This window comes from Vidua chalybeata (assembly GCF_026979565.1).
Source record: "Vidua chalybeata isolate OUT-0048 chromosome 39 unlocalized genomic scaffold, bVidCha1 merged haplotype SUPER_39_unloc_5, whole genome shotgun sequence".
NCBI classification, from domain to species: domain Eukaryota; kingdom Metazoa; phylum Chordata; class Aves; order Passeriformes; family Viduidae; genus Vidua; species Vidua chalybeata.
This window is the reverse complement of record NW_026530318.1, coordinates 455-27,403: the sequence shown is the minus strand read 5'-3', so window position 1 is coordinate 27,403 and position 26,949 is coordinate 455. Positions and strand designations below refer to the sequence as shown.

At 61.2% G+C, this 26,949-nt stretch overlaps 2 protein-coding genes across 2 annotated transcripts; both read right to left on the bottom strand.

The window, feature by feature from the left end:
- Positions 1–48: 48 nt before the first annotated feature.
- On the bottom strand, positions 49–14,494 carry DEDD2 (death effector domain containing 2; the record flags this gene model as incomplete). Its single annotated transcript, XM_053933327.1, has 5 exons — positions 14,428–14,494; positions 9,571–10,101; positions 4,940–5,026; positions 3,433–3,600; positions 49–423 (listed from the first exon to the last, which is right to left on the bottom strand). Coding segments are annotated over exons 2-5 (982 nt in total), but the record flags the coding sequence as incomplete, so codon positions are not given.
- A 2,758-nt stretch (positions 14,495–17,252) lies between these two features.
- On the bottom strand, positions 17,253–26,746 carry LOC128782837 (ETS domain-containing transcription factor ERF-like). The gene is given in 5 exon segments (XM_053933326.1): positions 17,253–20,364; positions 20,366–20,697; positions 22,002–22,117; positions 25,469–25,703; positions 26,659–26,746. Coding segments are annotated over 5 exon segments (1,770 nt in total). The 3' UTR covers positions 17,253–19,365.
- Between the last annotated feature and the right edge of the window lie 203 nt (positions 26,747–26,949).

Genomic DNA, 26,949 nt, shown 5'->3' with positions numbered 1-26,949 from the left:
CCCCCCACACCCCCAACCCCCCTCACCCCCTCCCACCCCCAACCCCACCTCCCCCCGCCCGCGCCGCCGCCGCCGCCATCAGCAACCTGCGCCCGGCCTCGTAGTCGTCCTGGTCCACGCTGACCAGCAGCCGCACGTCCTCGCGGCCCACGGCGCGCCGCAGCCCCTCGGTCAGGAAAACGCCCTTGAGGGCCTCGAGCAGGGCCCCGCTCAGGTAATCGCCCCAAAAAGCCTCCAGGTAGGAGAGCTCGGAGAATTTGATGTCGCAAAGGATGGAGCCCAAATCGCGCGCCTTGAGCACGCCGCTGGCCTGGCCGAAAACGTCCAGCGCCCGGCCCGGCCCCCGCGGCCGGCTGGAGGCCACGCCGCGCCGCAGCGCGCGCTCGTGCTCGCAGTACTCGGCGCGGACGCGCAGGCGGATGTCTGGAACCAGAATAAACCAGTTAGAACCAGTACAGAACCAGTATAAAACCAGTATAGAACCAGTTACAACCCTTATCGATCACTATAGCCCAGTATAACCCAGTATAACCCAGTATAACCCAGTATAGCCCAGTATAGCCCAGTGCGCTCGTGCTCGCAGTACTCGGCGCGGACGCGCAGGCGGATGTCTCGGGGGGAGAAACCAGTATAAACCAGTTAGAACCAGTATAGAACCAGTTACAACCCTTATCGATCACTATAGTCCAGTATAGCCCAGTATAACCCAGTATAGCCCAGTATAGCCCAGTATAGCCAGTATAACCCAGTATAGCCCAGTATAGCCCAGTATAGCCCATCGCGCTCGTGCTCGCAGTACTCGGCGCGGACACGCAGGCGGATGTCTGGAACCAGAATAAACCAGTTAGAACCAGTACAGAACCAGTATAAAACCAGTTACAACCCTTATCGATCGCTATAGCCCAGTATAACCCAGTATAGCCCAGTATAGCCCAGTATAACCCAGTATAGCCCAGCGCGCTCGTGCTCGCAGTACTCGGCGCGGACACGCAGGCGGATGTCTGGGGGCAGAAACCAGTATAAACCAGTTAGAACCAGTACAGAACCAGTATGGAACCAGTTAGAACCAGTATAGCCCAGTATAACCCAATATAGCCCAGTATAACCCAGCCCGCTCGTGCTCGCAGTACTCGGCGCGGACACGCAGGCGGATGTCTGGAACCAGTGAGAAACCAATAAAAACCAGTTAGAACCAGTATAGAACCAGTTACAACCCATATAGATCAGTATAGCCCAGTATAGCCCAGTATAACCCAGTATAAGCCAGTATAGCCCAGTATAACCAGTATAACCCAGTATAGCCCAGCGCTCGCGCTACTCAGCTCGCACACGGAGATGGACGTGTGAAAACCAGTAAGAACCAATAAAACCAGTATAAACCAGTCAGAACCAGTACAAACCGGTCAGGACCTTTGAAAACCAGGACGGATGAGCACGCACCAGTAAGGACCAGTAAGGACCAGTAAGAACCAGTATGGTGTGCAAGAGGAAAGGCCGGGTCCAGTATTCCCAGTAACCCTGTACTGGTTCCACAGCACCGCCATTCCCAGTGCTCCCAGTATAAAACCAGTAACCCCGTACTGGTTCCATAGCACCGCCACTCCCAGTGCTCCCAGTATCCCCAGTGACCCCATACTGGTTCCACAGCACCGCCATTCCCAGTGCTCCCAGTATCCCCAGTAACCCCGTACCGGTTCCATAGCACCGCCATTCCCAGTGCTCCCAGTATTCCCAGTAACCCCGTACTGGTTCCATAGCACTGCCATTCCCAGTGCTCCCAGTATAAAACCAGTAACCCCATACTGGTTCCACAGGAGCGCCACTCCCAGTGCTCCCAGTATTCCCAGTAACCCCATACTGGTTCCATAGCACTGCCACTCCCAGTGCTCCCAGTATAAAACCAGTATCCCCGTACTGGTTCCACAGCACCGCCACTCCCAGTGCTCCCAGTATAAAACCAGTAACCCCACACTGGTTCCATAGCACCGCCATTCCCAGTGCTCCCAGTATCCCCAGTAACCCTGTACTGGTTCCATAGCACTGCCATTCCCAGTGCTCCCAGTATAAAACCAGTAACCCTGTACTGGTTCCACAGCACCGCCATTCCCAGTGCTCCCAGTATTCCCAGTGCTCCCAGTATCCCCAGTAACCCCGTACTGGTTCCATAGCACTGCCATTCCCAGTGCTCCCAGTATTCCCAGTGCTCCCAGTATCCCCAGTTTGCCCTGTGACTCACTGCCCCACAAGCCCTGGAATCACCGCCGCAGTTCCAGTTCTCCCAGTTCTCCCAGTTTGCCCAGTTCCAGCACTGGACTGAGCGTCCCAGTTCCCCACATGGAACTCCCAGTGCTCCCAGTGCCGTACTGGTCCTGTCCCAGTTTCTCCCTCCCAGTGCTCCCAGTTTGGCCCTCCCAGTGCTCCCAGTGCCGTACTGGTCCCGTCCCAGTTTGTCCCTCCCAGTGCTCCCAGTTTGGCCCTCCCAGTGCTCCCAGTTTGGCCCTCCCAGTGCTCCCAGTGCCGTACTGGTCCCGTCCCAGTTTGGCCCTCCCAGTGCTCCCAGTGCCGTACTGGTCCCGTCCCAGTTTAGCCCTCCCAGTGCTCCCAGTGCCATACTGGTCCTGTCCCAGTTTGGCCCTCCCAGTGCTCCCAGTGCCATACTGGTCCCGTCCCAGTCTGTCCCTCCCAGTGCTCCCAGTTTGGCCCTCCCAGTGCTCCCAGTCCCGTACTGGTCCCGTCCCAGTTTGGCCCTCCCAGTGCTCCCAGTGCCGTACTGGTCCCGTCCCAGTTTAGCCCTCCCAGTGCTCCCAGTGCCATACTGGTCCTGTCCCAGTTTGGCCCTCCCAGTGCTCCCAGTGCCATACTGGTCCCGTCCCAGTCTGTCCCTCCCAGTGCTCCCAGTTTGGCCCTCCCAGTGCTCCCAGTGCCATACTGGTCCCGTCCCAGTCTGTCCCTCCCAGTGCTCCCAGTGCCATACTGGTCCTGTCCCAGTTTGTCCCTCCCAGTGCTCCCAGTCCCGTACTGGTCCTGTCCCAGTTTGGCCCTCCCAGTGCTCCCAGTTTGGCCCTCCCAGTGCTCCCAGTCCCGTACTGGTCCTGTCCCAGTTTGGCCCTCCCAGTGCTCCCAGTCCCGTACTGGTCCTGTCCCAGTTTGGCCCTCCCAGTGCTCCCAGTCCCGTACTGGTCCTGTCCCAGTTTGGCCCTCCCAGTGCTCCCAGTCCCGTACTGGTCCCGTCCCAGTTTGGCCCTCCCAGTGCTCCCAGTCCCGTACTGGTCCTGTCCCAGTTTGGCCCTCCCAGTGCTCCCAGTCCCGTACTGGTCCTGTCCCAGTTTGGCCCTCCCAGTGCTCCCAGTCCCGTACTGGTCCTGTCCCAGTTTGGCCCTCCCAGTGCTCCCAGTCCCGTACTGGTCCCGTCCCAGTTTGGCCCAGCCTTACCGCAGGTGACCTTGGCCGGGGGCTCGGGGGGGTCCTGGGGGGGCTCTCTGGGGGGGAGGGGTCGCCGCGTCCGTCGGGAATTCCGGGAATTCCGGGAATTTCGGGAATTCCGGGTGCTGCGCTTCCGCTTCCCGGAGCTGGAGCCGGAGCTGGAGCCGGAGCTGGAGCCTGCGGGGACACCCGAGTGACCAATGGAGTGACCACCAGAGTGACCAATGGGGGACACCCGAGTGACCAACGGAGTGACCACCAGAGTGACCAACGGAGTGACCAATGGGGGACACCCGAGTGACCAATGGAGTGACCACCAGAGTGACCAACAGCTGGGACACTTGAATGACCAATGGAGTGACCACCAGAGTGACCAATGGGGGGACCACCAGAGTGACCAATGCAAGGACACCCAAATGACCAAGGGAGTGACCACCCAAGTGACCAACAGGGTGACCAGAAGAGTGACCAATAGGGTCACACTAGAGTGACCAATGGGGGACACCCAGAGTGACCCATGGGGTGACCAACAGAGTGACCAACAGAGTGACCACCCAAGTGACCAAGGGGATGACCAGCAGAGTGACCAATAGGGTCACACTAGAGTGACCAATGGGGGACACCCAGAGTGACCCATGGCCCCCACTGTGACCTCCAGAGTGACCCCCAAGGGTCACCCCCAGAGTGACCCCAACACCCCACGGCCACCTCCCAAAAGTGACCCCAGAGTGACCCCAAAGTGACCCCCAGCCCCCCAAATGACCCCCAGCCCCCCAAAGTGACCCCTAGTGACCCAAAGTTACCCCAAAATGACCCCAAAGTACCCTTAAAGTGACCCCAAAGTCACCCCAACCCCCCAAACTGACCCCCAGTGACCCCAGAGTGACCCCCAGCCCCCCAAAGTGACCCCAAAATGACCCCAAAGTGACCCCAGAGTGACCCCAGAGTGGCCCCCAGCCCCCCAAAGTGACCCCCAGCCCCCCAAAGTGACCCCAAAATGACCCCAAAGTGCCCCTAAAGTGACCCCAAAGTGACCCCAGAGTGACCCCGAAGTGACCCCAGAGTGACCCCAAGTGACCCCAGAGTGGCCCCCAGTGACCCAAAGTTACCCCAAAGTGACCCCAAAGTGACCCCCAGCCCCCCAAAGTGACCCCCAGCCCCCCAAAGTGACCCCAAAGTGACCCCAGAGTGACCCCAAAGTGACCCCAGAGTGACCCCAAGTGACCCCAGAGTGGCCCCCAGTGACCCAAAGTTACCCCAAAGTGACCCCAAAGTGACCCCCAGCCCCCCAAAGTGACCCCCAGCCCCCCAAAGTGACCCCAAAGTGACCCCAAAGTGACCCCCAGCCCACCAAAGTGACCCCAAAGTGACCCCCAGCCCCCCAAAGTGACCCCAGAGTGACTCCCAGCCCCCCAAAGTGACCCCCAGCCCCCCAAAGTGACCCCCAGTGACCCAAAGTGACCCCGAAATGTCCCCAAAGCCCCCCCAAAGTCCCCCAGGTGTCCCCGGCCCTCACCTGTCTCCCAGTGCTCGGGGCGGGGCTGGGGGGGGCTCGGGCAGGTGCCCCCCATGGCGGGGACGCAGGTGACGCGCTCAGGGGACACTGCGGGGACACGGGGACACTGTCAGAGAGGGGACACTGGGGGACAACACTGGGGGGACACTGGGGGACACTGGGGGGATACTGGGGGGACACTGGGGACACTAGGGTGACACTGTCAGTGTGGAGACACTGGGGACACTGGGGGATACTGGGGACACTGGAGGGACACTGGGGGACACTGGGGGACACTGCGGGGACACAGGGACGCCGTCAGAGGGGGGACACAATCAGAGGGGGGACAGGGGACACTGGGGGACACTGGGGGACACTGTCAGAGTGGGGACACTGGGGGACACTGGGGGATACTGGGGGGACAGGGGGACACTGGGGGGACACAGGGACACTGTCAGAGGGGGGACACTGGGGGGATACTGGGGGGACACTGAGGGACGCTGTCAGAGCTGGGAACACTGGGGGGACACTGGGGATACTGGGGGATACTGGGGGATACTGGGGGGACAGGGGACATTGTCAGAGGGGGGACACTGGGGACACGGGGACACTGGGGGACACTGCGGGGACACGGGGACACTGTCAGAGAGGGGACACTGGGGGGACACGGGGACACTGTCAGAGAGGGGACACTGGGGACACTGGGGGGACACTGAGGGACACTGGGGGACACTGCCAGAGGGGGGACACTGGGAGGACACTGGGGACACTGGGGCGACAGGGAGACACTGTCCGAGTGGGGACACTGGGGACACTGGGGGACACTGGGGGACACTGCCAGAGGGGGGACACTGGGGGGACACTGGGGATACTGGGGGATACTGGGGGATACTGGGGGGACAGGGGACATTGTCAGAGGGGGGACACTGGGGACACGGGGACACTGGGGGACACTGGGGGGACAGGGGACACTGTCAGAGGGGGACACTGGGGGACAACACTGGGGGGACACTGGGGGACACTGGGGGGATACTGGGGGGACACTGGGGGACACTAGGGTGACACTGTCAGTGTGGAGACACTGGGGACACTGGGGGATACTGGGGACACTGGAGGGACACTGGGGGGACACTGGGGGACACTGCGGGGACACAGGGACGCCGTCAGAGGGGGGACACAATCAGAGGGGGGACAGGGGACACTGGGGGACACTGGGGGACACTGTCAGAGTGGGGACACTGGGGGACACTGGGGGATACTGGGGGGACAGGGGGACACTGGGGGGACACGGGGACACTGTCAGAGGGGGGACACTGGGGGGATACTGGGGGGACACTGAGGGACGCTGTCAGAGCTGGGAACACTGGGGGGACACTGGGGATACTGGGGGATACTGGGGACACTGGGGGACACTGGGGGACACTGGGGGACACTGTCCGAGTGGGGACACTGGGGGACACTGGGGGGATACTGGGGGGACACTGGGGACACCGGAGGGATACTGGGGGACACTGGGGACACTGGGGGGATACTGGGGGGACACTGGGGGGATACTGGGGGGGACACTGGGGACACTGGGGTGACACTGTCAGTGTGGAGACACTGGGGACACTGGGGGATACTGGGGACACTGGAGGGACACTGGGGGGATACTGGGGGGACACTGGGGGACACTGCGGGGACACAGGGACGCCGTCAGAGGGGGGACACAATCAGAGGGGGGACAGGGGACACTGGGGGGACACTGGGGGACACTGTCAGAGTGGGACACTGGGGGACACTGGGGGACACTGGGGGGACACTGGGGACACCGGAGGGATACTGGGGGACACTGGGGACACTGGGGTGACAGGGGGACACTGTCAGTGTGGAGACACTGAGGACACTGGGGGATACTGGGGACACTGGAGGGACACTGGGGGGACACTGTCAGAGGGGGACACTGGGGACACGGGGGGATACTGGGGACACTGAGGGGACACTGGGGACACTGGGGGGATACTGGGGGGACACAGGGACGCTGTCAGAGCTGGGAACACTGGGGGGACACTGGGGATACTGGGGGATACTGGGGGGACAGGGGGACACTGCGGGAACATGGGGACACTGGGGGATACTGGGGGACACTGGGGGATACTGGGGACACAGGGACGCTGTCAGAGGGGGGACACAATCAGAGGGGGGACAGGGGACACTGGGGACACTGGGGGACACTGGGGTGACAGGGGGACACTGTCAGTGTGGGAACACTGGGGACACTGGGGGGACACTGGGGGACACAGGGGACACTGTCAGAGTGGGGACACTGGGGACACTGGGGGGACTGGGGGACACTGGGGGGACTGGGGGGACAGGGGGACACACGTCATAGCTGGGGACACTGGGGGGACACTGGGAGGGACACTGAGGGGACAGGGGGACATGGGGGTGACACAGAGGGACACTGGAGGGGGGACACAGGAGGGTGGCAGGTGCAGGGGGGACACGGGTGACAACGAGGGGGTGGCACTGGGGTGACAAGGGGGGGGGGGGTGGGGGACAGGGTGGGGACAGAGAGGTGACACCGAGCAGGGGACAGGAGCTTTGGGGTGACACAGGGGACACCCGGGGGGCGTGGCCAGCACTGGGAGGTGACACAGGGGACACACAGGGGGCGTGGCCAGCACTGGGAGGTGACACAAGGGACACCAGAGGGCGTGGCCAGCACAGGGAGGTGACACAGGGGACACACAGGGGGCGTGGCCAGCACTGGGAGGTGACACAAGGGACACCCAGAGGGTGTGGCCAGCACAGGGAGGTGACACAGGGGACATTCAGAGCAGGGTGGGGCCAGCACAGGGAGGTGACACAGGGGACACCCAGAGGGTGTGGCCAGCACAGGGAGGTGACGCGGAACTTTAGGGTGACACAAGGGACATTCAGAGCAGGGCGTGGCCAGCACAGGGAGGTGACACAGGGGACATTCAGAGCAGGGCGTGGCCAGCACAGGGAGGTGACACAGGGGACATTCAGAGCAGGGCGTGGCCAGCACAGGGAGGTGACACAGGGGACATTCAGAGCAGGGCGTGGCCAGCACAGGGAGGTGACACAGGGGACATTCAGAGCAGGGCGTGGCCAGCACAGGGAGGTGACACAGGGGACATTCAGAGCAGGGCGTGGCCAGCACAGGGAGGTGACACAGGGGACATTCAGAGCAGGGCGTGGCCAGCACAGGGAGGTGACACTGATGTGGCTTCGGGCACTTTAGGGTGACACAGCACAGCTGGGGACAGAGGAGGGACACGAGGGGACACAGAGGGAACATGGGGGGACACAGGGAGGTGACAGTGACCAGGACACGGGGGATTTCGGGTGACACAGACGGGTGTGGGTGACACAGAGGGGGTGTGGCCGACACAGGGAGGTGACAACTAGGTGACAACAAGCTGTCACTCAGCCGGATGTGGCCTCCCGAGGGTGACACACAGGGACAGAGGGACACGGGGGGACACAGGGGGGGACACAGGGGGACACAGAGGGACACGGGGGGGAACACAGGGGGACACAGGGGGGAACACAGGGGGACACAGGAGCATACAGGGCAACACAGAGTGACACAGGGGGACACAGAGGGGACACAGGGGGACACAGAGGGGACACAGAGGGGACAGAGAGGGGACACAGGGGTACACAGGGGGACACGGGGGGGACACAGGGGGAGGACACAGAAGGGACACAGAAGGGACACAGAGGGGGACACAGAGGGGACACAGAGGGGACACAGAGGGGACACAGGGGGACACGGGGGGGACACAGGGGGACACGGGGGGGACACAGGGGGAGGACACAGAAGGGACACAGAGGGGACACAGAGGGGACACAGGGGTACACAGGGGGACACGGGGGGGACACGGGGGGGACACGGGGGGGACACGGGGGGGACACGGGGGACACAGGAGCATACAGGGCAACACAGAGTGACACAGGGGGACACAGAGGGGACACAGGGGGACACAGAGTGGCCACAGAGGGACACAGAGGGACACGGGGGGACACAGGGGGACACAGGGGGAGGACACAGAAGGGACACAGAAGGGACACAGAGGGGACACAGAGGGGACACAGAGGGGGACACAGAGGGACACAGAGGGACACAGAGGGACACAGAGGGGACACAGAGGGGACACAGAGGGGACACAGAGGGGACACAGAGGGACACAGAGGGGACACAGAGGGGTGACACCAAGCCGTGTCACTCACCCGGCCGCGGCCTCTTGAGGGAGACACAGGGGGACACAGAAGGATACAGAGGGGACACAGGGGGACACAGGGGGACACAGAGGGGACACAGAGGGGACACAGAGGGACACAGAAGGGATACAGAGGGGACACAGGGGGACACAGAGGGGACACAGGGGCACACAGAGGGGTGACACCAAGCCGTGTCACTCACCCGGCCGTGGCCTCTTGAGGGTGACACCACAGCAGGGGCACACAAGGGGATACAGAGGGGACACAGAGGGACACAGGGAGGTGACACCGAGCCACGTCACTCACCCGGCCGCGGCCTCTTGAGCGTGACACACCGCAGCAGGGGGACACAGAGGGACACAGGGGGACACAGAGGGGACACAGGGGCACACAGGGAGGTGACACCGAGCCGTGTCACTCACCCGGCCGCGGCCTCTTGAGCGTGACACACCGCAGCAGGTCGTGCCGCGTCACCAGGCGCAGCAGCTGCCGCAGCTGGCCCAGGTCGCCCTCGTGGCACAGCCCGCGCCGCTCCAGCTCCAGCAGCAGCTCCAGCCCGTTCCGGGGGTCCCCGCGGCCGCCGGGCCGGCGCGGGGCCGGCGCGGCGCCGTCGCCGTCGCCGTCGCGCAGCGCCTCGTCCAGCAGGAAGGAGAGCACGGCCACGTCGCTGGGGGTGAGCTGCGCGGCCAGCACCTCGAAGAGGCGGTGCAGGGACAGCATGCCGTAGAAATCCAGGCACTCGTCCTCCTCCCAGCCCGGCCAGCAGCGCCACATGCGGCTGTCGCCGTGCCGGTGGCGCTGGGGGCAGTGGCGCTGGTGGCCGCTGTCGCCGCCTCCCCCGCTGGGCGGCTGCGGGGAGTGCAGCTGGGAGAGCGCCCGCAGGGACTCCACGGTGAGGGCACGGGAGGTGACAGGGACCTGGTGGCACCTGGGGGACAACGAGCTGGTGGCACCTGCGGGACAACGGGGGGACAGTGAGCTGGTGGCACCTGGGGGACAACGGGGGGACAGTGAGCTGGTGGCACCTGGGGGACAACGGGGGGACAGTGAGCAATGAGCTGGTGGCACTTGGGGGACAAGAGGGTGACAATGAGCTGGTGGCACTTGGGGGACAAGGGGATGACAATGAGCTGGTGGCACCTGGGGGACAACGGGGGAACAGTGAGCTGGTGGCACCTGGGGGACAAGGGGGTGACAGTGAGCAATGAGCTGGTGGCACTTGGGGGACAACGAGCTGGTGGCACCTGGGGGACAAGGCAGGGACAGTGAGCTGGTGGCACCTGGGGGACAACAGGGGACAGTGAGCTGATGGCACCTGGGGGACAACGGGGGGACAGTGAGCTGGTGGCACCTGCGGGACAAGGGGGTGACAATGGCCTGGTGGCACCTGGGGGACAAGGCAGGGACAGTGAGCTGGTGGCACCTGGGGGACAACAGGGGACAGTGAGCTGATGGCACCTGGGGGACAACGGGGGGACAGTGAGCTGGTGGCACCTGCGGGACAACGGGGGGACAGTGAGCTGGTGGCACCTGGGGGACAACGGGGTGACAATGAGCTGGTGGCACTTGGGGGACAAGGGGGTGACAATGGCCTGGTGGCACCTGGGGGACAACAGGGGGACAGTGAGCTGGTGGCACCTGGGGGACAACAGGGGGACAACGAGGTGGTGGCACCTGGGGGAGAAGGGGTGACAACTGTGGTGGCAACTGTGGGACAAGGGGGTGACAGTGAGCAATGACCTGGTGGCACCTGGGGGGCAATGGGGGGACAATGAGCTGGTGGCATTTGGGGGACAAGGGGGTGACAATGAGTTGGTGGCACCTGAAAAAGGGGGTGACAGTTACCTGGTGGCACCTGGAAAAGGGGGGGTGTGAGGGGACAGCGCCTCTTGGGCTGTTCCGGGTGGTGTCACCTCCCCCCCCCCCCCCCCCCCCCCACGGGTAAAATCAGCGAAAAAATGGAAAAATTCACCCGAAAGTGTGGGGGAAATGGGGGGAGGGGACACTTTTGGGGTGTCCCCAAGGCGACAAAGACCCTCAGAGACACCTCGGGGGGGAGTTTCCCTCATGAACACCCCCAAAACTCCTCAGGGAACCCCCAAAAACCCTCAGGGACCCCTCAAAACCCCTCAGGGACACCCCAAAACTTCTCAGAGATCACCCAAAACCCCTCAGGGACACCCCAAAATTCCTCAGGGACCCCTCAAAACCCCTCAGGGACACCCCAAAACTTCTCAGAGACCCCCCAAAACCCCTCAGGGACCCCTCAGAGCCCCCCCAAAACTCCTCAGGGACCCCTCAAAGCCCCTCAGGGACCACCCAGATCCCCTCAGAGACACCTGGGGGGGGAAATTTTCCCTCACGAACCCCCTCAGATCCCCTCCAAAGCCCCTCAAGGAACCCCAAAACCCCTTAGGGATCCCTCAGTGGGGGTTTTCCCTCACAGATCCCCCTAGAACCCCCCCGGGATCTCCTCAGAACCCTCCTAGATCCCCTCAGAACCCCCTCGGTGGAGGTTTTCCCTCACAAATCCCCTCAGAACCTTCCTAGATCCCCTCAGAGCCCCCTCAGGATGGGTTTCCCCTCACAAAACCCCTCAGAACCCCCTCACAAAACCCCTCAGATCCCCCTCAGGGCTGTTTTCCCTCACAGATCCCCTCAGAACTCCTCTGAATCTCCTCAGAACCCTCAAAGATCCCCTCGGTGGAGGTTTCCCCTCACAAACCCCCTTAGATCCCCCTCAGGGCTGTTTTCCCTCACAAATCCCCTCAGAACTTTCCTAGATCCCCTCAGAGCCCCCTCAGGATGGGTTTCCCCTCACAGATCCCCTCAAAACCCCTCTAGGTCCCCTCAGAACCCTCAAGGATCCCCTCAAGACCCCCTCGGTGGAGGTTTCCCCTCACAAACCCCCTTAGATCCCCCTCAGGGCTGTTTTCCCTCACAAATCCCCTCAGAACTCTCCTAGACCCCCTCAGAACCCCCTCGGTGGAGGTTTCCCCTCACAGATCTCCTCAAAACCCCTCTGGATCCCCTCAGAACCCCCCGGATCTCCTCAGAACCCCCTCACTGGAGATTTCCCCTCACTGATCCCCCCAGAACCCTCCTAGACCCCCTCAGAAGCCCTCACAGAGCCCCCTCAGGGCTGTTTCCCCTCACAGATTCCCTCAAAACCCCTCTAGGTCCCCTCAGAACCCTCAAGGATCCCCTCAGAGACCCCTCGGTGGAGGTTTCCCCTCACAAACCCCCTTAGAACCCCCTCGGGGCTGTTTTCCCTCACAAATTCCCTCAGAACTTTCCTAGATCCCCTCAGAGCCCCCTCGGTGGCGCTTTCCCCTCACAGATCCCCTCAAAACCCCTCTGGATCTCCTCAGAACCCCTTCACTGGAGGTTTCCCCTCACAAAACCCCTCAGAACCCCCCCTCAAATCCCTTCAGAACTCCTCTGAATTTCCTCAGAATCCCCCGCATCCACTCAGAGCCCCCTCGGTGGAGGTTTCCCCTCACAGATCCCCTCAGAACCCCTCACAGAGCCCCCTCAGGATGGGTTTCCCCTCACAGATTCCCTCAGAACCCCCTCATAAAACCCCTTAGATCCCCCTCGGGGCTGTTTTCCCACACAAATCCCCTCAGAACTTTCCTAGATCCCCTCAGAGCCCCCTCGGTGGCGCTTTCCCCTCACAGATCCCCTCAAAACCCCTCTGGATCTCCTCAGAACCCCTTCACTGGAGGTTTCCCCTCACAAAACCCCTCAGAACCCCCCTCAAATCCCCTCAGAACTCCTCTGAATTTCCTCAGAATCCCCCGGATGCACTCAGAGCCCCCTCGGTGGAAGTTTCCCCTCACTGATCCCCTCAGAACCCCTCTGGATCTTCTCAGAGCCCCTCTCAGATCCCCCTCAGGGCTGTTTCCCCTCACAAATCCCCTCAGAACCCCTCACAAATCCCCTCAGAACCCCTCTCAGGGCTGTTTCTCCTCACAAATCCCCTCAGAACCTTCCTAGATCCCCTCAGAGCCCCCTCAGGATGAGTTTCCCCTCACAGATTCCCTCAGAACCCCCTCACAAAACCCCTCAGAACCCCCTTAGGGCTGTTTCCCCTCACAAATCCCCTCAGAACCCCTCACAAATCCCCTCAGAACCCCTCACAAATCCCCTCAGAACCCCTCTCAGGGCTGTTTCTCCTCACAAATCCCCTCAGAACCTTCCTAGATCCCCTCAGAGCCCCCTCAGGATGAGTTTCCCCTCACAAACCCCTCCCAGAGCTCCCTCGGGGCTGTTTTCCCTCCCAGATCCCCTCAGAACCCCTCTGGATCGGTTTCCCCTCACAAACCCTCTCACAAACCCCCCTCAAATCCCCTCAGAAGTCCTCTGAATCTCCTCAGAATCCCCCGGATCCACTCAGAACCCCTTCACTGGAGGTTTCCCCTCACAAATCCCCTCAGAACCCCTCTGGATCCCCTTAGAACCCCCTCAGGATGGGTTTCCCCTCACAAACCCCCTCAGAACCCCCCTCAAATCCCCTCAGAACCCCTCTGGATCCTCTCAGAACCCCCTCAGGATGGGTTTCCCCTCACAGACCCCCTCAGAACCCCTCTCAGATCCCCCTCAGGGCTGTTTCCCCTCACAGATTCCCTCACAACCCCTCTGGATCTGCTCAGAACCCCCTCACTGGAAGTTCCCCCTCACAAAACCCCTCAGAATCCCTCTCAGGGCTGTTTCTCCTCACAGATCCCCTCAGAACTCTGCTAGATCCCCGCAAGGATCTCCTCAGAGCTATTTCCCCTCACAACCCCCCCCGGAACCCCTCTCAGAGCCCCCTCCCCGCCCCTCAGGGCCGGGTTTCCCCTCACAGATCCCCTCAGAACCCCTCTGGATCTCCTCAGGACCCCCTAAAAGGGGGGGTTTCCCCTCACGGATCCCCTCAGAGCCCCCTCCCCGCCCCTCAGGACCGGGTTTCCCCTCACAGATCCCCTCAGAACCCCTCTGGATCTCCTCAGAATCCCCTGGATCCTCTCAGGGCTGTTTCCCCTCACAAACCCCCTCGGAACCCCTCTCAGAGCCCCCTCCCCGCCCCTCAGGGCCGGGTTTCCCCTCACAGATCCCCTCAGAACCCCTCTGGATCTCCTTAGGACCCCCTAAAGGGGGGGTTTCCCCTCACGGATCCCCTCAGAGCCCCCTCCCCGCCCCTCAGGGCCGGGTTTCCCCTCACGGATCGCCCCTCCCGGGGGTCCCCCATCTCCCGACCGCCCTCCCCGGGGGGTCTCGGGACCCTTTCCCCTCACCGGCTCCGCCGCCTCCTCCGCCCGGATCCTTCTGGCACCTTCGATGGCTCCGCGCACGCGCCGCCCCCCTCCCCTCCACAACACACCCCGGGCGGCCCCGCCCCTCCCACGCGCGCGGCCCCGCCCCCTCCACACGCGGCCGCCGCGCGCCCGCCCGCGTGACCCACGTGCGTGGGCGGGGCCCGCGCGCCTGGTCACGCCCACCCACCCCGCCTCTAAGCCACGCCCACTCCGGCCCGGGAACGGCGGGGGGGGGGAGAGGGGGGGTCCCTGTGATTAATTGGGGGCTCCAAGGGTTTAATTGGGGTCCCTGTGATTAATTGGGGGGGGTCAAGGGTTTAATTGGGAGCTCTCTGTTAATTGGGGGGGTCAAGGGTTTAATTGGGAGCTCTGTGTTAATTGGGGAGGGGTCCCGGGGCTTTATTGGGGTCCCTGTGATTAACTGGGGGGGTCCAAGAATTTAATTGGTGGCTCTGTAATTAATTAGGGGTTCCAAGGGTTTAATTGGGGACTCTCTGTTAATTGGGGAGGGGTCCCAGGGCCTTGTTGGGGTCTCTGTTATGAATTGTGGGGGGTCCCAGGGTTTAATTGGGGTCCCTGTGATTAATTGGGGGGTCCATGGGTTTAATTAGGGTCCCTGTGATTAATTGGGGAGAGGTCCAAGGGTTTAAATGGGGTCTCTGTGTTAATTGGGGAGGGGTCTCAGTGCTTTATTCGGGGGGTCCCAGGGTTTTTTTAGGGTCCCTGTGATTAACTGGGGAGGGGTCCCGGGGCTTTATTGGGGGGTCCCAGGGTTTTTTGGGGGTCTCTGTGATTAATTGTGGGGTCCAAGGGTTTAATTGGCGTCCCTGTGTTAATTGGGGAGGGGTCTCAGTGCTTTATTGGGGGGGTCCCAGGGGTTTTTTAGGGTCCCTGTGATTAATTGGGGAGGGGTCCCAGTCTTTTATTTGGGGATTTCTGTTAATTTGGGGGGGTCTCTGTTAATTAGGGCTGTCTCTGTTAATTACGGCTCCCTGTAAATGACGGGGAGTGGGGGTCCCTCTGCCCTGGGGGGGTCCCGGGGGCTCTTTGGGGGTCCCGGGGGCTCTTTGGGGGTCCCTGAGCCCCCCGGGGGGGTCCCGGAGCCGCGGGGGGAGGGGCGGAAGCGGCGCCGCGATCGCTACGGGGGGGGGGAGGGGAAACAGAGCCAGGCCACGCCCCCCCGAGATTGAGACCACGCCCCAAGCCCCGCCCCCCACCCTCGCGTGCGGCCGCACGTGCCCGGCCGCGTGTGGAGACACGTGAAGGGAAGCTGGCCACGCCCACCCCGCCCCCGCGCATGCGTGGAGCTGGGAAAAGGCGTGATCCAACCTCAGCCACGCCCCCCCTGCGCGTGCACCGCTCGCTGATTGGTCAGAACGGGATTCCTCCCAAAAAAAACGCCTCAAACCCCCCCCAAAATCGGCCCCGGGACCCCAAAACATCCCTGAGACCCCCGGAACCGCCTCCGGGACCCCCAAAATCCGCCCACCTCAATGATTGACAGGAGGGCTCCGCACGGGGCGGGGCTCCCGGGGAGAATGGGCGGAGCCCGGAGAGCGCCGGGGGGCGCGAAGCGCCAAAAACGGGCGGGAAAACCCCCCCAAATTGGGGGAGGGGCCTCGGGGGGCTCCTGGGGCCGCGTCGGGATCGCGGAAGTGGCCGGAAAGTCGCGCGCGGGGCCTTACGGGGTAAACCCGGAAATAAACAACGCCGCTGATTGGCTGTCGCCGAGCAACGCCCGCGCAGAGCACGCCGGGACGCCCGCGGCTGATTTGCCGTCGCTTAGCAACGCCCGCCCGGAAGTGAAGCCGGAGGATTGAGCGTTGCTTGGCAACGGGCGCGCTAAGCACGCCGGGAGGCGAGCGCTGATTGGCTGCTGCCGGGCAACGCGCGCGCGGGGCGCGACGGGATCGCGCGTTGCCAGGCAACGGCGGCGCCAAACCGGAAGTGCGGCCTAAGCGCTGGGAACGGGCCCGAGACCCCCCCGGGACCCCCCCGGGACCCCCGGAACCGTCCCGGGACCCCCCCGGGGGAGGCGGAGCCGCCGCTCCGGTGCGATTCGGGGCCTCCCGGGAGCGCGGGAAGCAGCGGAACTGTGAAATCTTTATTGGTTATTTCAGCCGGTTTTTTATACATTCTCCGAGTGTCCCCGCCCGCCCCTCCCCCCCCTCCCCCACCCCCCCCCCCCCCGCTATTTACAGGTGTCAATAAGGCTTCAGAGAGACCCCTCCCCCACCCCATCCCCCACCCCGAACCCCCCCAAAACCGGGCTCTGCCCCTCCCCCACCCTCCCCTCCCCCGGGGGTTACAAATTGGGGGAGGGGCGCCAAGGGGTTTGGGGGGGATTTTTTTGGGGGGGAGGGGGAGGGGCGCTCAGACCAGGCCCCCCCCCCTCCTCCCCTCCCCTCCCCCACCCCAGCGGACATTACAATACAGGCACTTGGAGACCCCCAAACCCCCCCCCCCACCAGCCCCTCCCCCACCCCACCCCTCCCCCCCACCCAGGGTGGGTCGGGGCTCCCCCCCCGCCCACCCCAAATTTTTGGTTACATAAAGCCGTTTGTACATGAGAGGAGACCCCCCCCCCCAAAAAAAAAAAAAAATAACAACGGGGACCCCCCCCCCCAAAAAAAAACAAAAAAAAAAAAGGGGGGGAAACCCCCCGGGGGGTGGGGGAGGGGCTGTGCCCGCGGCCCCTCCCCCCCCTTTGCATTCCTGGCCAGGAAAATTCGGGATTTGTGCTTTTTTTTGGGGGGGGGGGGGAGGTCCTGCCCAAATTTGGGGGGTCCCGCCCGTTTCTTGAGGGGGGGGTTCACCCGTTTTTTTTTTTTTGGGGGGGGGTCCAAAAAAATTTGGGGGGTTTCACCCGTTTTTTGGGGGGGTTCCCGCCCGTTTTTTGGGGGGTTTATCCCATTTTTGGGGGTTCCCGCCAATTTTGAGGAGGTTTCATCAAATTTTGGGGGAGTCCAACCCAAATTTTGGGGGGGTCCCGCCAATTTTTGGGGGGGGTTTCACCCGTTTTTGGGGGGTCTAGCCCAAATTTTGGGGGTTTTCACCCGTTTTTTAGGGGCTCCCGCCAAAATTTTGGGGTTCCCGCCCCTTTTTTGGGGAGGTTTCACCAAATTTTTGGGGTTCCCGCCCAAATTTTGGGGGTCCGCGCCCATTTTTGGGGGGTCCCGCCCAAATTTTGGAATTCCCGCCCATTTTTCGGGGGTTTCGCCCATTTTTAGGGGTCCCGCCAATTTTTGGGGGGGTTTCCACACATTTTTGGGGGTTCCAAGCCAAAATTTTGGGGGATCCCGCCCATTTTTGGGGGGTTTCACCCATTTTTGGGGGGATTCAACCCAAATTTTGGGGATCCCGCCCATTTTTGGGGGGTTTCACCCGTTTTTGATGGGTCCCGCCCAAATTTTGGGGGATCCAACCCAAATTTTGGGGGATCCCGCCCGTTTTTGGGGTTTCACCCATTTTTTTGGGGGGGTCCAAGCCAAATTTTGGGGGTTCCCGCCCAAATTTTGGAATTCCCGCCAATTTTTGGGGGGGTTTCACCCGTTTTTGGGGGATCCAAACCAAAATTTTTGGAGAATTCAAACCAAATTTTGGGGGTTTCGCCCGTTTTTTGGGGGTTCCTGCCCGTTTTGGGGGCGTTCCCCCCGTTTTTTGGCGAGGTTTCACCAAATTTTGGGGGGTCCAAGCCAAATTTTGGGGGTCCCCGCCCATTTTTTGAGGCTTTCACCCGTTTTTGGGGGAGTCCAAGCCAAAATTTTGGGGGATCCCGCCCGTTTTTGGGGGGTCCCGCCCATTTCTGGGGAGGTTTCACCAAATTTTGGGGGTCCCGCCCAAATTTTGGGGGTTCCCGCCAATTTTTAGGGGGTCCCGCCCAAATTTTGGGGGATCCCGCCCGTTTTTGGGGGGTTTCACCCGTTTTTGGGGGGGGTCCTGGCGAAATTTTGGGGTTCCCGCCCATTTTTGGGGGGAGCTCCCCAAAAATTTGGGGTTTTTCACCCATTTTTTGGGGTTCCAACCCAAATTTTGGGGGGGTCCCGCCCATTTTTGGGGATCCCGCCAAAATTTTTGGAGGGTTTCACCCATTTTTAGGGGGTCCAAGCCAAAATTTGGGGGCATCCCGCCGATTTTTGGGGGGGGTCCAAGCCAAATTTTGGGGGTTTCGCCCAAATTTTGGAATTCCCGCCCATTTTTGGGGGGTTTCACCCGTTTTTGGGGATCCAACCCAAATTTTTGGAGGATTTCACCAATTTTTGCGGGGGTCCCGCCAAAATTTTGGGGTTCCCGCCCATTTTTGGGGGGGGTTCGCCCCTTTTTGGGGGGATCCAACCCAAATTTTGGGGTTCCCGCCCAAATTTTGGGGGGTTTCACCCGTTTTTGGGGGGATTAAACCCCAATTTTGGGGGGTCCCACCCGTTTTTGGGGGGGTCCCGCCTATTTTTGCGACCCCCCCCCCAGATTTTCGGCCCCTCCCCCATTTTTTGGACCTTCCCCTCCCCCCCCTTCCAGAGCCCCTCCCCCTTCATTTTTGGGGTCTCCCCCATTTCGGGGTGGGGGGAGGGGTTTCACCCGTTTTTTATTTTTTTTTTGGGGGGGGGGGTTCCCCTCCCCCTCTCCCCTCCCCCTCCTCCCCTCCCCCCATCACCAAGGCAGCCCAAAAAAATTGGGGGAGGGGCTTCCAGCGCCGCCCCTCCCCCCATTCCCTGCACAAAGCCCCTCCCCCACATCCCGGGGTGGGGGAGGGGCGCACCCCAAATCTTTGGGTGGGGTGAAGTGGGGGGGGGTGGGGGAGGGGCGGGTTCAGGCAGCTTTGCCCCTCCCCCCCCCCAACCCAACCCCTCCCCCCCACTCCTTTTAAGGCTCATTGCCCCTCCCCCCACCCCCCCCAGCCCCTCCCCCACCCCCCCCCCCTCAGGGCTCCAGCGAGAGCTGCGCCGTGGCTCGCTGCAGCTCCCCTCCCCCACCCCCCAAATTTTGGGGGTCGCCCGCCCCTCCCCCACCCCGCGCGGGCTGGGGGGGAGGGGTCCCCGCCGCCCCTCCCCCCCCGCCCCCCTCCCTCCAGCGCCGCTTGAAGCGCAGCTTGAGCGGCACGCGGGGGGGGGAGGGGGCGCTGGGGGGGGGTGGGGGAGGGGGTGGGGGAGGGGCGAACACCTCGTCCTCCCCCTCCTCGTCTTCCTCCTCCTCCTCCTCCTCCTCCCCGCTGAGCGCCGCCACCTCCAGCGCTTCCTCCTCCTCCTCCTCCTCCTCCTCCTCGTGCTCCACCTTGATGTGGGGGAGGGGCTCGGCCGCGCCCCCTCCCCCCGCCGACGATGACGTAGATGATGACGTCGACGACGACGACGATGAGGATGACGATGATGATGGCGGCGGTGGTGGGGGAGGGGCGGGGGGGTTCCTCTGCCGCCTGCCCGGCGGGGGGGGCTGGAGCTTGAAGGGGAATGGGGGGGTGGGGGAGGGGTCGGCGGGGGTGGGGGAGGGGCGGAGCAGCAGCGCGGGGGGGGGGCAGGGCAGGAAGGCGCGCGGGCTCAGGTGGTAGCTGAGCACGCTCCGCGCCTGCGCCGCCAGCGCGCGCTGCAGGTCCTCGGCCGAGAAGGAGAAGTGCGACCCTCCCCCACCCCCTCCCCCTCCCCCACCCCCACCCCCCCCGCCCAACCCCCCCAGCAGCGGGCTGAGGGTGGGGGAGGGGGCGTAACCCAGCTGGGGGGGGCTGAGGGGGAGGGCGGGGCTGAGGGGAGGGGGGAGGAGCCCGCCCCCCGCCCCTCCCCCACCGCCCAGCGGGGAGGGGGAGGGGGGGAAGGGGCTCAAGGGGGGGTCGCGGGGGGAGGGGTAGAGGCGGAAGAGCCCCTCGGGGGTCAGGCGGGGGGGGGCGGGGTGGGGGTGGTGGTGGGGGAGGGGGCGGAACCCCCCTCCCCCTCCTCCCCCTCCTCCCCCTCCCCCCCCCTCCCCCCGGGGCGCTGAGCGGGGGGGGCGGGGCCAGCGCGGGGTGGGGGAGGGGCGGCTCCTCGGGCTCCTCGGAGCCGTCGCTGAGCGAGCCCAGGCGGCGGTGGGGGGGGGGGGGGGGGGGGAAGGGCGAGTGGGGAGGGGCCAGCAGCGGGGCCCCCGCCCCTCCCCCACCCTCGGGCTGCGGGAGGGGTGGGGGAGGGGGGGAGAGGCCCTCGGCGGGGGAGGGGCCGGGCAGGGGGGGGAAGCGGAAGTGGGACCCCCCCGTGGGCAGGGGGGGGGCGCTCTGCGGCAGCGGGGGCCCTGCGGGGGGAGGGGAAAGGGGGCGGGGTTAAAGGGGCGGGGCAGCTGGGCACGCCCAGGACACGCCCAGCCCCACCCTGACCACACCCAGCCGCGCCCTGACACACCCCGGGCACGCCCAGAGCACACCTGGGCACGCCCAGGACACGCCCAGCCCCGCCCTGACACACCCCGGGCACGCCCAGAGCACACCTGGGCACACCCAGCTCTGCCCTGACACACCTGGGCACGCCCAGGACACGCCCAGCCCCACCCTGAGAACACCTGGGCACACCCAGAGCACACCTGGGCACACCCAGCTCAGCCCTGACACACCTGGGCATGCCCAGGACACGCCCAGCCCCACCCTGACACACCTGGGCACGCCCAGCCCCGCCCTGACACACCCCGACCACACCCAGAACACACCTGGGCACGCCCAGCCCCACCCTGACACACCCTGAGAACACCTGGGCACGCCCAGGGCACACCCAGCCCCGCCCTGGGCACACCTGGGCACGCCCAGCCCCACCCTGACACACCCTGACCACACCCAGAGCACACCTGGGCACGCCCAGCCCCACCCTGACCACACCCTGAGAACACCTGGGCACACCTGGGCACACACAGCCCCGCCCTGACACACTCAAACCACGCCCTGAGAACACCTGGGCACGCCCAGCCCCGCCCTGACACACCCCAGGCACGCCCAGAGCACACCTGGGCACACACAGGGCTCACCCAGCCCCGCCCTGACACACCCTGACCACGCCCAGAGCACACCTGGGCACGCCCAGCCCCACCCTGACACACCTGGGCACGCCCAGCCCTGCCCTGACACACCCCGACCATGCCCAGAGCACACCTGGGCACCCTGAGAACACCTGGGCACACCTGGGCACACCCAGGCCTCACCCAGCGCCACCCTGACCACACCCAGAGCACACCTGGGCACGCCCAGCCCCGCCCTGACACACTCAAACCACGCCCTGAGAACACCTGGGCACACCCAGCCCCACCCTGACACACCCAGCCCCATCCTGAGAACACCTGGGCACACCTGGGCACGCCCTGACACGCCAAAACCACACCCAGAGGCCACTCCAGCCACACCTGGCCACGCCCACCCCACCCTGACCTCACCTGGGCACACCCAGCCCAGGTAGCCCAGGTAGCCCGTTTGGCTCACCTGCTAGCCCCAGGCCGATGAAGGGGCCCCTCCCAGCCCAGGTAGCCCAGGTAGCCCGTTTGGCTCACCTGCTAGCCCCAGGTCGATGAAGGGGCCCCTCCCAGCCCAGGTAGCCCAGGTAGCCCGTTTGGCTCACCTGCTAGCCCCAGGTCGATGAAGGGGCAGTTGACCAGCACCAGTTTGTTGAAGTTGAATTTGTAGGTGAATCTCTTGCCCTTGGTCTTGTGCAGGATCCGCTTGTTGTAGTAATACCTGTGGGGGGGGCGGGGCGTGGGCGGGGCCGGCCACGCCCACCTCAGCACCTGGCCACGCCCCACCCCCGAGCACCTGGGAACCCAAAAAAAACGCCCGGGGAACCCCAAAACCCAGCTGGCCACGCCCACCCGAGCACCTGGGGAAGCCTGACATTCACCTGGCCACGCCCCCAGCACCTGGTCACGCCCACCGAGCACGTGGCCACGCCCACCGAGTACCTGGGGACCCCAAAAAAAACACCTGGGGAACCCCAAAACCCAGCTGGCCACGCCCACCCGAGCACCTGGCCACGCCCACCTGAGTAAATGGGAACTCCAAAACCCAGCTGGCCACGCCCCCAACACATGGCCACGCCCACCAGAGCACCTGGGGAAGCCCGAAATTCACATGGCCACGCCCACTGAGTATCTGGCCACGCCCCCTGAGCACATGGCCACGCCCACTGAGTACCTGGGGACCCCAAAAATTCATGGGAAAACGAGGGGGGGGGGAAGGGAAAAAAACCAAAATTCATTGAAAAAGGGGAAAACCACCCAAAATTCGGGGGGAAAAAAGGGGGGAAAAAACCAAAATTCATCGGGAAAAAAGAAAAAAAAAGAAAATTCATGTGAAAAAAGGGAAAAAAACCCCAAAATTAATGGGACAAAAGGGAAAAAACTCCAAAATTCATGGGAAGAAATGCGGAAAAAAAGGGAAAAACCTCAAAATTCATGGGATAAAAAGGGAAAATAAGGGGGAAAAGGGGGAAAAAACTCAAAATACGTGGGAAAAAATAAGGGGAAAATGGGGAAAAAATGGGGAAAGATGAGAAAAAAAGCCCAAAATTCATGGGAAAAATGGAAAAAAATGGGGGAAAAAGGGGGGAAAAAAGGACAAAAAATAGGGAAAAAAAGGGGAAAACCCTCAAAAATCATGGGGAAAAAGGGAAAAAAACCCAAAATTCATGGGAAAAATGGGGAAAAAAAGGGAAAAGAAGGGGAAAAAAGGGGGAAACCCCAAAATTCAAGGGGAAAATGGAAAAACCCCAAAATTAATGGGAAAATATAGAAAAAAAATGGGGGAAAAAAGGGGGGAAATGCCCAAAATCCGTGGGAAAAAATGGGGAAAAAAGGGGGAAAAAAGGGGAAAAAAACCCCAAAATTCATGGGGAAAAAGGAGGGGAAAGGGGAAAAAAGAGGGAAAAATGGGGAAAAATTAGAAAGAAACCGCAAAATTCATGGGAAAAAAATGGGGGGAAAAGGGGAAAAACTCCAAAATTCATGGGAAAAAAGGGAAAAAACACCAAAATTTATAGGGAAAAAAAGGGGGGAAAAGGGGTGAGGGGGAAAAAACCCCAAATTTTATGGGGAAAAATGGAAAATTCATTGGAAAAATAGGGGGAAAATCCAAAATTAATGGGAAAAAATAGGAAAAAAGGGGAAAAAGGGACGGAAAATGGGGGAAAACCCCCAAAATTCATGGGAAAAATGGGGGAAAAGGGGAAACCCCAAAATTCATGGGGGAAAAAAAGGGGAAAAGGGGAAAAAAGGGGGAAAACCCCAAAATTCATGGGAAAAAATGGGGGGAAATTGGGGAAAAAATGGGGAAAAAACGAGGAAAAATTGAAAAAAACCCGCAAAATTCATGGGAAAAAAAGGGGAAAAAAAGGGGGGGGGGAAATGGGGGGAAAAAAACCCAAAATTCATGGGAAAAAAAGTGAAAAACCCCAAAATTCATGGGAAAAATGGGGGAAAAAAGGGGGGAAAAGGGGAAAAACACCCAAAATTCATGGGAAAAATGGGGGAAAATTGGGGGGAAAATGGGGAAAAAACGAGGAAAAATTGGAAAAAAGCCCCAAAATTCATGGGAAAAAAAGGGGGGGGGGGGAAATGGGGGAAAAAACCCCAAAATTCATGGGAAAAAAAGGGGAAAAAAATGGGGGGAAAGGGGGAAAACCCAAAATTAATGGAAATAAAAGGGGGGAAATGGGAAGTGTGTGACCTGAGGGCGCGGCTGAGCTTGTCGTAGTTCATGTGGGGCTTGCACTTGCGCACGCCCCAGAGCCGGGCTACCAAACCCAGAGCCGGGCTACCAAACCCAGAGCTGGGCTACCAAGTGGGAAAAAATGGGGAAAAAAGGGGAAAAGACCCAAAATTCATGGGGGAAAAAAGGGGAAAAAGGGGGAAAAAAGGGGGAAAACCCCAAAATTCATGGGAAAAAAAAGGGAAAAAAGGGGTGAAAAATGGGGAAAAAAAACCAAAATTCATGGGAAAAAAGGGAAAAACCCCAAAATTCATGGGAAAAATGGGGAAAAATTGGGGGGAAAATGGGGAAAAAACGAGGAAAAATTGGAAAAAAACAGCAAAATTCATGGGAAAAAATGGGGAAAAAAGGGAAAAACCCCAAAATTCATGGGAATAAAAGGGGGAAAATGGGAAGTGTGTGACCTGAGGGCGCGGCTGAGCTTGTCGTAGTTCATGTGGGGCTTGCACTTGTGCACGCCCCAGAGCCGCGCCACCTCGTGGGAAAAAAATGGGGAAAAAAGGGAAAAAACCCAAAATTCATGGGAAAAAAAGGGAAAAAACCCAAATTCATGGGAAAAAAAGGGAAAAAAACCCAAAATTCATGGGAAAAAAAGGGGAAAAGGGGGAAAAAAGGGGGAAAACCCCAAAATTCATGGGGGAAAAAAAGGGGGAAAAGTGGAAAAAAGGGGGAAAAAACCCAAAATTCATGGGGGAAAAAGGGGGAAAAACGCAAAATTCATTGGAAAAAATGGGGGGAAATTGGGGAAAATGGGGAAAAAACGAGGAAAAATTGGAAAAAACCCCAAAATGCATGGGAAAAAAAGGGGAAAAAATGGGGGAAAAGGGGAAAACCCAAAATTCATGGGAATAAAAGGGGGGAAATGGGAATTGTGTGACCTGAGGGCGCGGCTGAGCTTGTCGTAGTTCATGTGGGGCTTGCACTTGTGCACGCCCCAGAGCCGGGCTACCAAACCCAGAGCCGGGCTACCAAACCCAGAGCTGGGCTACCAAGTGGGAAAAAATGGGGAAAAAAGGGGAAAATACCCAAAATTCATGGGGGAAAAAAGGGGAAAAAGGGGGAAAAAAGGGGGAAAACCCCAAAATTCATGGGAAAAAAAGGGAAAAAAGGGGTGAAAAATGGGGAAAAAAAACCAAAATTCATGGGAAAAAAAAGGGAAAAACCCCAAAATTCATGGGAAAAATGGGGAAAAATTGGGGGGAAAATGGGGAAAAAACGAGGAAAAATTGGAAAAAAACAGCAAAATTCATGGGAAAAAATGGGGAAAAAAGGGAAAAACCCCAAAATTCATGGGAATAAAAGGGGGGAAAATGGGAAGTGTGTGACCTGAGGGCGCGGCTGAGCTTGTCGTAGTTCATGTGGGGCTTGCACTTGCGCACGCCCCAGAGCCGCGCCACCTCGTCGGGGTCCTTGATGACGAACTCGCCGTAGTCGCCCTGCCAGGCGATGACCTCGCGGTACTGCTCCTGCCGCAGCAGCTCCAGGATGAAGTGCCACAGCTGGATCTGCCGCGAGCCGGGGCTCGACTCCGCCTTGTACGCCCACTCGGGGAACGCCAGCCCTGAGGGACGGGGGTGACGTCATCCATGCTGTGACGTCATCGTCGCTGTGACGTCACCGCTGTCACTGCCGCGTGACGCCGTCACTGCGACATCATCAGCGTGACGTCATCAGTGTGACATCGCCACTGCTGTCCCCTCCCGTGCCCACTCGGGGAACGCCAGCCCTGAGGGACGGGGGTGACATCATCATTGCTGTGATGTCATCGATGCTGTGACGTCATCAATGCTGTGACGTCATCGCTGTCACTGCCGCGTGACATCATCACTGCAACATCATCATTGTGATGTCATCACTGTGACATCCCCACTGCTGTCCCCTCCTGTGCCCACTCGGGGAACGCCAGCACTAAGGGGGATGACGTCATCGATGCTGTGACGTCATCGCTGTGACGTCATCGCTGTCACTGCCGCGTGACGCCGTCACTGCGACATCATCACTGTGACATCAGCGCTGTGACATCGTCACTGCTGTCCCCTCCCGTGCCCACTCGGGGAACGCCAGCCCTGTGGGGTGATGATGTCATCATTGCTGTGATGTCATCATTGCGGTGATGTCATTGTCAGTGTGACATCATCACTGTCACTGCAGCGTGACATCGCCACTGTGACATCGTCACTGCTGTCCCCTCCCGTGCCCACTCGGGGAACGCCAGCCCTGCGGGACGGGGGTGATGTCATCGTTGCTGTGACGTCATCGTTGCGGTGATGTCATTGTCAGCGTGACATCATCGCTGTCACTGCAGCGTGACATCATCGCTGTGACATCGTCACTGTCATTCTCTCCCGTGCCCACTCGGGGAACGCCAGCCCTGAGGGACGGTGACGTCATGGGGGTGTGACGTCATAGCCAGTGTGACGTCATCGCTGTCACTGCCGCGTGACGCCGTCACTGCGACATCATCAGTGTGATGTCATCAGTGTGACATCGTCACTGCTGTTCCCTCCCGTGCCCACTTGGGGAATGCCAGCCCTGAGGGACGGTGACGTCAGAGGGCTGTGACGTCATCACTGTGACATCATCACTGTCACTGCAGCGTGACATCGTCACTGTGACATCATCGCTGTGACATCATCACTGCTGTCCCCTCCCGTGCCCACTCGGGGAACGCCAGCCCTGAGGGGGGATGACGTCACGGGGGTGTGACGTCAGCAGTGTGACATCATCAGTGTGACATCACCGCTGTCACTGACGCATGACATTGTCACTGCGACATCGTCACTGTCATTCCCTCCTGTGCCCAATCA